Source organism: Dendrobates tinctorius, unplaced genomic scaffold (genome assembly GCF_039654945.1).
Source record: "Dendrobates tinctorius isolate UK_male_01 unplaced genomic scaffold, ASM3965494v1 ptg000233l, whole genome shotgun sequence".
Lineage (NCBI taxonomy): Eukaryota > Metazoa > Chordata > Amphibia > Anura > Dendrobatidae > Dendrobates > Dendrobates tinctorius.
Window position 1 is genome coordinate 5117636 of NW_027361900.1, and position 13363 is coordinate 5130998.

General features: G+C 46.5%; 2 protein-coding genes across 3 annotated transcripts in view; both read left to right on the forward strand.

The window, feature by feature from the left end:
- LOC141060219 (uncharacterized) overlaps positions 1-13363 on the forward strand; it is an 84250-nt gene that overhangs the window by 48806 nt on the left and 22081 nt on the right. The window contains 1 exon segment of the mRNA XM_073556460.1: positions 9728-9733. Coding sequence (XP_073412561.1) covers positions 9728-9733 — 6 coding nt within the window.
- Positions 1159-2413, forward strand: LOC141060218 (gastrula zinc finger protein XlCGF66.1-like). 2 transcript variants are annotated; one of them, XM_073556459.1, is made up of 5 exons: positions 1159-1266; positions 1392-1571; positions 1654-1777; positions 1857-1954; positions 2101-2413. In XM_073556459.1, exons 1-5 carry the CDS (start codon positions 1189-1191, stop codon positions 2173-2175), a joined length of 555 nt encoding a protein of 184 aa, XP_073412560.1. In that variant the 5' UTR covers positions 1159-1188; the 3' UTR covers positions 2176-2413. The 2 variants fall into 2 exon arrangements, with proteins under 2 accessions (XP_073412560.1, XP_073412559.1); XM_073556458.1 differs by having other exon boundaries at positions 1857-2413.

Sequence of the window (13363 nt, forward strand, 5' to 3'; positions counted from 1 at the left end):
TGGATCTTCTGCTTTATGGGCCGGTTCCTCCTGTGAGTCCTATTAACCCTTTAGCTCCCTGTATTCTCCTTTTTGACCAGGACAATATCTGAATTCAGATAGTGTAACAGGGATTTAAGCAATGTGGAAGGAAAAAATTACAATTTTACTTTTTTCCTCACAAAAATGTGACTTTAGCCCCAAAATTGGCAGCGTAACATCCAGGAGATGTGGAGGGGGCCGTATGAGGGCAACAACCCAGCAGCAGGACCGCTACCTCCGCCTTTGTGCAAGGAGGAACAGGAGGAGCACTGCCAGAGCTCTGCAAAATGATCTTCAGCAGGCCACAAATGTTCATGTGTCTGCACAAACAGTTAGAAACTGACTCCATGAGGATGGTCTGAGGGCCCGACGTCCACAGATGGGGGTTGTGCTCACAGCCCAACACCGTACAGGATGCTTGGCATTTGCCACAGAACACCAGGATTGGCAAATTCACCACTGGCGCCCTGTGCTCTTCACAGATGGAAGCAGGTTCACACTGAGCACGTGACAGACGTGACAGAGTCTGGAGACGCCGTGGAGAGCGATTTGCTGCCTGCAACACCCTTCAGCATGACCGGTTTGGCAGTGGGTCAGTAATGGTGTGGGGTGGCATTTCTTTGGAGGGCCACACGATGTTTGGCTGTGAGCACAACCCCCATGGAGACACAATTGTGCCTTTACCTGTAGATAAATTCCCAGTGGGGGCAATTTCCAAAATGCAATAACTTAAGTGGGGAATTTATCCCTGTCAGTCCCTGTTATCTTGGCTGACCCTGGTCCCCAAAGACTCCTGCCCTACAAGGGCAGTCCACAGCTGACCCTTAATGTCTAGCCAGCCCTGGACTGACCCTGGGTGCCTTACGATGCGTTTCTTCAAAGGTATAATTCATCAGGGGAATGGCACCTATCAGGAGAAAACTTGGGCAGCATGTCCTTCCATATGAAGCAAGAGGCAGTGGTAGATATCAGGGAAGAAAACTAAACCCTGTAAAATAATAAATCTCCTCATATGTTTCCCTTATTATCTCCAGTAATTGTATTATTACACAGGATTCTTATGATGTTACATCGGATCATCTTCTTCTCATTCAGGTCTCTACAATATCGGATCCTCTCAGTGAAGATCTTCTACAGAAGAGAATTTTCCTGATTTACCCATCAAGGATGGATATGGACAGAGACAAGATGGCGGAGAGGATAATACACCTCACCCTAGAGATCCTCTTCCGTCTCACTGGAGAGGTGAGAGATTCTGATGACGTCACATTACATCATTCTTATCTATGGGAATAACAGACAGTACTGGAGAGGTGAGGACTCTGGGAATGTCTGTAGTGAGATTTATTAATGTGTCTCTCCATAACCAGGATTACACAGTGGTGAAGAAGACCTCAAGTGATTGCTGTCAGGACCCTGTGTCTGAAGGATTTGGAAGAACCCTGAGCCCAATCACGGGGCCTCCACCTCACCCCCTGATCCATGAGGACATCAATGACCAGAAGATCCTAGAACTCATCTACAAGATGATTGAGCTGCTGACTGGAGAGGTGACACTGCTGGGAATGCTGGGACATTATACAGTAACACTATGAAGGGATCGGGGGATGACGGTATCACTGTATGTGTCAGGTTCCTATAAGGTGTCAGGATGTCGCTGTCTATTTCTCCATGGAGGAGTGGGAGTATTTTGAAGGACACAAAGATCAGTACAAGAACGTCATAATGGAGGTTCCCCAGCCCCTAACATCTCCAGGTAATAGGACTAAATACACACGGCCTATAATTATCTGTATGTAGAGAATGAATTCAGTCCCTGTATGTGTTTCCTCCAGATCTATCCAGTAAGAGGACAACACCAGAGAGATGTCCCTGTCCTCTTCTTCCACAGGACTGTAACCAAGAATATCCCAGTGCTCCTCAGGATCATCAGGTAGATGGAGAGAAGGTGTCAGGAGATCTCCCCTATGATGTGTGGACGGCTGTGAAAGTCTTGTGCTCAGTCTTGTTTTACCTCACCATCCTCGTAGCTCTTCTCTGAACTTGCTCTCGCTTGTCAATGTTTTTTTTTAACTTTAGTGCCCAGAACTGGACACAGTGTTCCAGAAGAGATCTGACCCACAAGGAGAAGATGAGAATAATTATTTGACGTGATGTAGACTATACTTCTCTTAATACATCACAGAACTAGTGTTGGCAGCGGATTACTCACGATTCTCTCCAAGCGTGTGACAACAGAACTTGCTTATTCAGGAACAATCAGGAACAATATATGATAAGCTTAATAGATCAGGAATAAATCATTTGCGTGTCTCTATCTGTACATCATCTACAGCAGGCTGCTTCTCTCATACACAGACTCAACAGGAAATACAGTCACATGCTCTCCCTGTGTGAGCCTCTGAGAGGTTTTTTTAAACTTTATAAACAGCATACAAAACTAGCAACTAAACACTCATACACCCCCACTCAACAACTACTTATCCTGTTTTTCCCATTGCGGTGCTGAAGTCCACAAACTTGGCTCTTGATAATGGCTTTGTCATACCATCAGCTATCATCTTGTCAGACTCGCAGTAAACAAACTGGAGTACACCACGTTCTACTAAGTCACGTAAGTGGTGATGTTTTACATCAATGTGCTTAGTCCTTGCACTAATCTTCTTACTGCTGGCAAGGTAACTGTTGGTTGAGCTAATGGCTTGCCAAAATCTTCCAAAAGTTGTTTCAACCAAATTACATAAGCATAGGCAGCAGACATATATTCTGCTTCTGTAGAAGATAATGCGGCTGGCACTTGTTTTCTGCTGGACTAAGAAATTGAATTTTCTCCTAACTTGAACATGTAACCACATGTTGATTTCTGATCACTTGAATCTCCAGCCCAATCTGCATCGACATAACCTCTGAGAGTGAGATCTCCTGATGCAGAAATCTTAACATTAACCTTTGAGTTTCTTTAAGATATTGAAGAATTCTCTTAATTGCATTCCAGTCTCTCTGGCGTGGCTTGCTTACACGTCGACAGAGAATTCCGACTGTGGCTGTGATATCCGGACAAGTTGTTGTTGTTATGTACAGAAGCGCCCCCACTGCTTGTCTGTAACTCTCAGCCTTTGGCTTCTGATATTCCAAACTAGTTTACGATTGTGGAAATTTTAGAGCTTTGGTTAAGAAGAAAACTCCCATCTTCCTCTCTGTGGATTTGGATTCCCAAATAATATGTCACATTTCCAAGGTCCTTAGTCTCAAAGTGCTGGTTGAGAATTTCACCTAGCTTTGCAAATTCTTTTTCATCTTGATGAGACATGATTACATCGTCTACATATAGGAGAAGATACATCCACTCCTTCGCTACATTTTTCTTAAACAAACATGGATCAGCTTGAGAGCTTTTAAATCTTTCATCCATCAAGACTTTGTTCATTTTCGAGTTCCAAGCTCTTGCCGACTGCTTAAGTCCATAGAGAGATTTTTGCATTTTACAAACAAGGTGCTCTTAAACATAATAACATAGTTAGTAAGGCCAAAAAAAGCCATGTGTCCATCCAGTTCAGCCTATATTCCATCAGAATAAATCTCCAGATCTACGTCCTTCTAAAGCACCTATTAACTGTAAGATACAATATTGTTATGCTCCAGGAAGACTTCCAGGCCTCTCTTGAACCCCTGGACTGAGATCGCCATCACCACCTCATTAGGCAAGGAATTCTTCACCCTTTTTAATATACTCCTTGGGTTGGCTCATGTACAACTCTTCTTCAATGTCACCATGTATTTTTTGGGGAAAAAATGGTATGTGGTCAGTTTGAGGAGCGCTATGGCAATAGAGCACACTGCAATAAGTAGATAGTGAAGAGCCTTTTATTAGACCTCTACGCGTTTCAGCAGCGGATCGCTGCCTTCCTCAGGTGGATTTGTCAATGTCACCATGTAGGAAGGCTGTTTTGATGTCAAAATGTCTCACTGTCATCTGTTGAACTGCAGCTACGGACATTAAAGTTCTGAATGTGGTTTGCTTCACAACTGGAGAAAATGTTGCATCATAATCTTCACCATACTTTTGCGAGTACCCTTTTGCGACCAATCTTGCCTTAAACCGGTGAACGTTACCTTCTGAGTCATATTTGTTTTTGAAGACCCACTTACATCCGATAGCTCTTTTTCCTTGTGGTAGCTCAGTAAGCTCCCATGTCTGGAGTTGGTGAAGGGATGCCATCTCTTCATTAGCAGCATTTATCCACTTCTGCTTCTCGTGGACAGGCAGTTTTTGCATCACTTGCCATGACTGTGGCTCTGGTTCAGGAAGTGTTCTGACCATATAAGAAAAGTGTCTAGCTGGGATACCTTTGTTTGGCCTTTCTGATCTCCTGACTGGAGGTTGACTTGGTTTTTCTGTGTCTTCCTTGGTGGCTTCAGAGCTTATCTACACTTCAGTGTTTTCCATTACGTCATCTGGGTTTGGTGATTAAGATTCTTGTTCTTGCTTCTTAGGTTCAACAACTGGTGTAACTTCATGGAATTTGAGCAATTCAGAGTTTTCATCAGTCACTACATCTCTGCTGATTGTTGCTGTGTTGGTCTCTGGGTGTAGGATTCTGTATCCCTTTTGAGTTTCCCTAGAGCCCACCAGGACTCCTTGCTTTGCGTGTGCTTCCCACTTGGAAGTTTTTCTTTGGAAACATACACAAATGTTTTGCTTCCAAATATCCTGAGGTGCTTCAGGTTAGGCTTCTCGCAGTTCCACAGCTCATATGGAGTTTTATTTGTGGCTTTGCCTGGCACTCTGTTTTAAAGATGGTAAGCTGTCATGATGGCTTTTACCCAATACATTGTAGGTAGATTCGCATCAAACAACATACTTCTTCCACTTTCACAGAGAGTTCTCTCTGCAATTATTATTATTATACATTTTTATAGCGCCATTTATTCCATGGCACTTTACATGTGAAAAGGGGCAAATATAGACAAGTACAATAAACATGAGCAAAACAAGGTGCACACAAGTACAGAAGGAGAGAGGATCCTGCCCGCAAGGGCTCACAGTTTACAGGGGATGGGTGAGGATACACTAGGAGAGGGTAGAGCTGGTCGTGCGGCGGTTCAGTAGACTGAAGATCATTGCAGGTTGTAGGCTTGTCGGAAGTGGTGAGTCTTCAGGTTCTTTTTGAAGGTTTCCATGGTAGGCGAGAGTCTGATGTGATGGAGTAGAGTTCCAGAGTATGGGGGAAGCACGGGAGAAGTCTTGTACGTGGTTGTGAGAAGAAGAGATAAGAGGGGAGTGGAGAAGGAGATCTTGAGAGGATCGAAGGTTGCATGTGGGTAAGAACCGGGAGACCATGTCACAGATGTATGGAGGAGACAGGTTGTGGATGGCTTTGTATGTCATAGTTAGGGTTTTGAACTGGAGCCTGTGGATGATAGGAAGCCAATGAAGGACTTGGCAGAGAGGAGAGGCTGGGGAATAATGGGGACACAGGTGGATTAGTCGGGAAGCAGAGTATAGGATGGATTGGAGTGGTGCCAGAGGGGAGGCCAGAGAGTTGGAGGTTGCAGTAGTCGAGGCGGGAGATGATAAGAGCATGCACAAGTGTTTTTGTGGTTTCATGGTCAAGGAATGCACGGATTTGGGAAATATTTTTGAGTTTGAGATGGCAGGAGGAGGCAAGGATATGTGGCTTGAAAGAGAGGGCAGAGTCAAGAATCACCCAGAGGCACCGAGCATGCGGGACTGTGGAAAGTGAGCAGCCATTGACATTAATGGATAGGTCTGGTGGAGGGGTAGAGTGAGATGGGGGGAAAGATTATGAATTCTGTTTTGTCCATGTTCAGTTTTAGAAAGCGAGTGGAGTAGAAAGTTGAAATAGCAGAAAGACATTGTGGGATTTTGGTCAGTAAGGAGGTGAGGTCAGGTCCAGATAGGTAGATCTGCGTGTCATCGGCATAGAGATGATACTGCAAACCATGGGATTCTATGAGCTGTCCCAGGCGGAAGGTGTAGATGGAGAAGAGTAGGGGTCCTAGAACTGAGCCTTGAGGATCACCGACAGGGGGCAAGGTGAGGGGGTGGTGTGGAGAGGGAGACACCGAATGTTCGGTCTGTTAGATATGATGAGATACAGGTTAGAGCCAAGCCTGTGATGCCAAGGAGGCAGTGAGCGATAAAAGTTTAGAGGCAGCTAGGGTGGAAGTGTCAATGGGGATGTTGAAGTCACCCATGATGATAGTGGGGATGTCAGCAGAGAGGAAATGAAGTAGCCAGGTGGTGAAGTGGTCGAGAAAGGTGGAGATGGCTAGTTCTGGGGGGGCAGTAGATGACAGCCAGTTGGAGGGGGAGTAGATGCAGATGGAGTGCACCTCAAACGAGGGAAGCGTAGCGGAGAGTGGTAGCGAAATTGGGGTAAAGGAGCAGGTATCGGAGAGGAGCAAGCCAACTCCTCCACTACGTTTGTGGCTGAGGCGAGGGGTGTGAGAGAGATGGAATCCGCCGTAAAAAAGTGCAGCTGGAGAGGCTGAGTCAGAGGGGTGAACCAGGTTTCGGTGATGCCAAGGAAGGAGAGTTTGTTGGTGAAGAAGAGGTCATGGATAAACGACAGTTTATTGCAAACCGAGCGTGCACTCAATAGTGCTCCAGGTAGAGGGATCGGGGGAGTGGGAGCTGGATGAATGGATATGAGGTTATCATCATTACGAAAATGTGTAGAGGATCATGGCAGGGTGTTAGAAGTGAGTGTGGGGAAGTGTTTAGGAGGGCCAGGATTTGGGGATACGTCACCAGCAGTGAGGAGTAACAGACAGAGCGTTAGAATATGGGAGCAGGATAGGACATGATGTTGCCGTGTATGTCTAGAGAAAAAAGGATTGTATGTGGAGCAACAGTTCTGAAGACGAGGTGAGATGGCTGGGGAGGATGAAGGGGGAAATGACTAGTTCCTTACTAGGTGGGGGGATTACAGGAGTTAGAAAAAAATAGAATAGTATGGGGGTGAAAGTGGAAAGAAACCAAAGCATTGTAGTGGTTATCTATTACATCACCTTAAAGTCAAATTCCAGTCCAATTCTATTCTAATTCAGAGTAGTGCAATTAGAAATCTGTAATTTGAAATATGGAATTTGAAATATGCCTGCTCGGACTACGTCAGACGCATGGCCCTGAATATATATGTGACTGAGAGGGATCAGTTGTGCGAGGGTATATGGGCGTGTGTGGGCAGACCACATGTTTCGTGTTAACCAAAGGTGATAAAAAGGGGGGAGGGACTGCTGTTGTGAATTCTCTTTCTGGGCTCCCTCTGGTGGTTACTGAAGGTAGTGGAACTTGTCAGATTGACAAAGGTGTTGCAAATTCTCTTTCTGGGCTCCCTCTGGTGGTTACTGGAGGTAGTGGAGCTGGTCAGATTGACAGAGTCTTGCCACCTGATAATGATGACAATTGGAGATCTGGGATTTCTGACTGGTGTATTTAATACAGCTGACTTCCTTCCATCCCTGCTGGTGATTTTCTTCCTGTGCCTTCTAAGGTCTGATGTCTGACGTCTCTTGCTCTGTTCCTGCATGGTTCAGCTAAGTGGTTCATTTGCTAATCTTTTTGCATTTGATCTGGTTTTGTCTATCTCTGCTTTGTGCAGGTCAGCTTGCTCCTGCTGGGGCTGTGCTGGATCACCGCCCATATGTTACTGCTTGTGTCAGTTTGTTCTGGCCCCTGTTGTGTTGGTCTCTTTTTGCCTTGCTTTCAGTATATACCAGAGTGCTGATATAGTGGGGGCGAAGTCGTGTGACTTCAGTGTTTTTGTGCATCAGACGTGTTGGATTTTTCAGGGTTTTTGCGTGATTGCAAACAGTGTCTTTCCTTTCCTGTCCTGTCTAGTCAGTTTGGGCCCCATCATTTGCTCAGTTTATTTTCCTGCCTGCGTTTGTGTTTTCATCTTGTCTCACCGACAATATATGTTTGGGGGCAGTCTATTCCTTTGGTGTCTGCTCCGGGGCAGTTTAGATTTTACCTTTCTTGCTTTAGGCTTAGTTAGCTCTCCGGCTGTGCCGAGGCATCTAGGGCTTCGTAGGTACGCCCCACGGCTACTGCTAGTTGTGTGGATAGGATCAGGGGTCTGCAATCCGCTTAGTTACCAACCTCTCTGGTTTTCTAGTGGCTTAGCCTGGTCCTGCTATCCTCCTCGGTGACCCATTCATAACAGACTGCCCACTCAGAGACATGCATGGAAGCCACAAGAGGAATGAAGTACATTATGGATACAAAAAGTAGGGTAAGCAGTGCATACCAGGGATAGTAAATGCAATTCACAAACACAGTCAGGAGCTGGGAAAAGTTGGGGACATTCAGTGCATACCAGGGATATGCCATTTTGTTCTGGGTTGTATGGAATGGTAGTCTGGAACACAATTCCATCCTTTTTCAAAATGGTTTGCACCTTACCACTTGTATATTCGGTTCCATTATCTGCACACAGGGCTTTTGGCATTCTTCCAAATTTGTTAAACACTACAGCAAGATATTCTTCAAGTTTCTGTGGAACTTCATCCTTACTGTGAAGCAGGTAGGCGACTGTATATCTGGAGTAGTCATCAATAAATGTGAGAAAATATCTCATTTTGCTAGGAGTTTGAACACTCATTGGACCACATACATCTGTATCAGATCCAGAGGCTGTGCAGATCTAGTGGTGCTTATTTTAGGAAAGAATTTTCTGGACATTTTCCCTGTAAGACAGCTAGTGCATGTCATCATTTGACTGCACTGGTTGATTTCAATACCATTTGCAAGATGAGCTAGCTTCCTTACTGCTTCTGGGTCTCTGTGCCTAAATCTGGAGTCACACATAGCGACTTCACCGATCTCAAGGTGTCAGGATCGCTGGTAAGTCGCTATGTGATCGCTGGTGAGCTGTCACACAGAGCGCTTCACCAGCGATCAGCACAGCGATGCCGAGCGCCCAGCATCGCTTGCCATCCCTGTAAAAAATAGAATTAAAATAAAAAATATTGTTATTCTCACCTTCCGACGTCCCGCGCAGCCTTCCTCTCTCCACGCTCCGGTCCCAGTAATCCTTTGCGAGAATGACCGCGAGAGTCACAGTCTCGCAGGAGCGCGAAGTCTCACGGTCATTCGTGCAAAGGATTACTGGGACCGGGAGCGTGGAGAGAGGCGGGAATGCTGCGCGGGACGTCGGAAGGTGAGAATAACAATTTTTTTTATTTTAATTCTATTTTTTACAGCTGATCGCTGGTCTCCCGCTGTCACACACAGCGATGCGTGCTGGCCAGCGGGAGACCAGCGACCAAAAAAATGTCCAGAGGTTTCTTACAGCGATCAGCGATACCGGCAGGGGGGCCGTTCGCTGATCGCTGTGACATACAGCGATCTCGCTGGTGAGATCGCTGTTACGTCACAAAAGTTGTGACTCAGCAGCGATCTCGCTAGCGAGATTGCTATGTGTGACTCCAGCTTAAGACGTCTGTGCCATACATGGATACAGTTCATATGCAGATCTTGTCTAGCACCGTAAACTCATTCTTTTCATTTTATCTGATAAAGTTCTTGTGGGATTTTTCCTACTGTGACCCTTCTTTTAGATGATGCAGCTGTTATCTCTAAAAGTAACTAGATTCCTGTTTTGCGTGAGCTTCTTTACTGACAGAAGATTGCTTTCAAGGCTGGGAACATAGAGAACATCCTTTTGTCATGATCCAGGTCAGGGTTTGTTTCTTGTTATTCTCTCCCTGGCCTGGTCATGTGAGGATTAACTTTCTCTGCCTCGTTTTGGGATCTGTTTGGCTATTTCGGTCTGCTGCTGCCTGCAGGCAGCGTCAGTAATAGTTCTAGTGTTTGCTCCCCGTGCTGTGACCCTTTGGTATTTGACCCGGCTTGATCTCTGACCTGTTTGACTGTCTCATGTCTCTGGCATCTCTGCTCCTGACCAGCTCTGACTTCTCTGGCTTGGATCTGATCACATGTATTGTTTCCTCTGGTACTGCATTCCCTGTCCATTACCGACCTGGCTGCTGCACTGTGGTGCTATGCTGTGAGTGCATCCTTTTTTCCCTCACCTGCACCCCCTGATGGAGGTTGCGCGCTACTGCTTTGCAGCAGCATTACACCTTTATTGGGATCTTTCTGCTTTGTGCTGAGGAAACTGGACAGTGGAGGTAGCAGTATCCTATTCCTTCTGAAGTCATATAGTAACCATTCGCTAAGATGACCTTTTCTGATTAGCTTTCATTAAGGTCAGTGAAGAAATCCTTATTATTTGTCATATTGCTACTTGCACCAGAATCTATGCACCATATAGACTTTGCAGATGGGCTTGTTCTGGCATTAAATGCAGCTTCAGGACATGCAGAATCTTCCTTTACAGCTGTTTTAACCCTTTGATGACTGTTCTGCTTTTTAAGCTGATTCATTCTTACTTTCCAAATTCTGCAGTCTACTTTAAGGTGGCCGGGCTTTTTACAGACAAAACATTCACGAGTTTCTCTTAGATTGCTTTTATATTTAGGCAAATCCTGTGTCTTTAATGCTGTTTCTGCTCTGGATTCATTACTGCTGCTTACATGCTGCGTTTTTCTCTTGAATTCATCCAAAAGTTTGCCTTTAACATACTCTAGTGTCAGCTCATCATCTGGCCGTGCATCTAGTGCAGTCACAAGTCTGTCATAACTCTCTGGAAGACCACTTATTAGAAATGCAGCAGCATGAAAATCTTTAATTTCTTCTCCAAAACCCCTGAGATGCGGGGGGCGTGGCTATGCCGTGAGAGGGAGAGGAAGCTGGTGAGGAGAGCTCCGCAGAATCCTGACTGATCCTGGTCCCTAGACCCTTTCCTAACAGCTCACCTGCTGCTGACTGGATCCTCCTTGGACGCTGGGACCCCCTGGGCACTCCATGGCAGGTCGGGAGATGGCTTCTGGGAGCGGGCGACGGAGGAGATAGGGGCGGGCGGCTGGTTCCCCCTTGAGGCGTCGGCCATCTTGGGTGCGCAGCTCAGCTGCTGAGAGCTGCAGCGCCGGCTTCCCACTGCTGCACCGCCGCCGGGCAGAGAAGAAAAACAGCGGACAATCTGGGGGAGTGCACGGTGAGTGCCCTGGAAAAACGGGCCCCGTGTGATATCTCTCTTCTCCTATCCGTTCACTGTGCCGGCTGGCACCATCATTAAGGGAGGCTCTGTGCGCCCTCCCCCACTGCAGCTGCCACTGCGGGACCCCCCCTCCCTCCCCGGGCCATAAAGGTCATCTGGACTGTGCCTGGCTACCGTCCTTGCAATCCTTCAGGCATCCCCCTGTAGCCTGATCTATACTTAACTGTTACCAGCCCGCTGTGATCCCTCTGTGTAGTGGATAATACCTGGATCGCGCGCCTCATTTATTTCATTGGAAGCACTGCAGACAATCATGAGCCGACTTAAAGGGTCGGGAGCGGCGGCGGAAAGATAAAAGGAGTTTGCAAGACCTGACCCCGCTAAAAGTGCGCGGCATAATAGGAGCACATCCTCTCAAGTTCAGTGCAAAAATCGCCATTCTGGGGGTGAGGAGGAGATGGAACAGGAAGAATTGACCCTTAAACAAGCATCTGAGCAGTTGATGCAGGCTATCTCATTGACCAGGACATCCCTGACGGAGAAAATTGAGGATATTTATACGGAGGTGGGGAGACTCCGTCAGGATATGCAGGCCATGAAAGGACGCATTACGGAGGTGGAGACGAGGATGTCCAGGGTGGAAGACACCATTACACCTATGGAGGCTAAATTAACGAAGGTGGCGGGCTCCATAAATGCCTGGAAGCAGAAGGCGGATGATTTAGAAAACAGAACGCGCCGGAATAATATCCGTATTGTTGGGCTGCCTGAGCACTCGGAAGGTCAACATCCTGAGCAATTTCTGGAGGATTGGCTTAAGACCTCCCTGGGGGATGAATTCTCCTCAATGTTCACCGTTGAAAGAGCCCACAGGGTCCCTACAAGACCCCTGCCTCCGGGGGCCCCGCCTCGATCATTCCTGGCACGCCAGCTTAACTGCAAGGACAGAGATACCATTTTGCGTCTTGCACGCCTGAAAAGTCCTATTAAATTCAACAATGCTGTTGTTTCCATCTTTCCGGATTTCTCCGTGGAGCTGCAGAGGCAGCGGGCACAGCTCTTCGAGGTCAAGAAGCAACTGAGAAACAGGAACGTTGTGTATTCGATGATGTATCCGGCCCGGCTCCGAGTTGTCCATGAGGGTTCCTCCGTGTTTTTTGCGGATCCATTGGAGGCAACTGAGTGGATACGGTCCCATGGGGGATTCCCGGCGAAGGAATCCTAATGTGACGGTTGTTACATCAGATTTTCTCAATTAATGGTCTAATTGGAGCTCTCCCGGCGAGTTCCCAAATTCCAGCTATACCGGACGTTGGATTCAGTGATGGTATCCCCTTGTTCATTTTTTGATGGGGGCGTAAGACTGTACGTCTATGTTACTAGGTTCCTGTTTTGCTTTTTCTTTTTCAAAAGTTTTAATTTTTATAGTTGTTTAGATAGAGGCCGCAGCTGACGCCAAATTCTGTTATCTGTGTGGGGTCTATGCACTGGGATCGGGCACCATTATGCATCATATACAGATAGACGGGAATAGGTTCTAAGCTGATTTGTATGACCTGGAATGTAAGAGGCATAAAAACCCCTCAAAAGAAAATTAAGGTGTTCTCACAGATCAGACATTACTGTCCTCACATTGTGGCCTTGGTAGTGACACACCTGACTAGAGAAACAGTTCGGTGGGTACAGAAACCGTGGGTGCAATGGTTCATACATGCTTTTCACACCAGCTACTCAAGGGGAGTTTCTCTGTTAATCCATAAGAATGTTCGGTGGGAGGTCAGGGAGGCCCGGAGAGACCCCGAGGGACGATTTTGTTTGTGCACGCAATGATTAACTCTCAGAAATATGTCATTCTTTGTATTTATAACCCCCCTCTGGCCAATATATCAATCCTTCTGTCCTGTGTCACATCATCAATAAACACCAGTGACCCAGTGCCACTGGCAGCCATGCATGCCCAAGCCATCACACTGCCTCCGCCGTGTTTTTTACAGATGATGTGGTATGCTTTGGATCTTGAGCTGTACCACGCCTTCGCCATACTTTTCTCTTTCCATCATTCTGGTAGAGGTTGATCTTGGTTTCATCTGTCCAAAGAATGTTCTTCCAGAACTGTGCTGGCTTTTTTAGATTTTTTTTTAGCAAAGTCCAGTCTAGCCTTTTTATTTTGGATGCTTATGAGTGGCTTGCACCGTGCAGTGACCCCTCTGTGTTTACTTTCATGCAGTCTTCTCTTTATGGTAGATTTGGAT

Excerpts from the sequence above, each read along its gene's own strand:
- LOC141060218 (XM_073556458.1), top strand. The coding sequence starts at position 1,189 with ATGGATATGGACAGAGACAAGATGGCGGAGAGGATAATACACCTCACC. Across the intron at positions 1,572-1,653 it reads TTGAGCTGCTGACTGGAGAG|GTTCCTATAAGGTGTCAGGA; the intron begins GTGACACTGCTG and ends TGTATGTGTCAG. Across the intron at positions 1,778-1,856 it reads CCAGCCCCTAACATCTCCAG|ATCTATCCAGTAAGAGGACA; the intron begins GTAATAGGACTA and ends TGTTTCCTCCAG.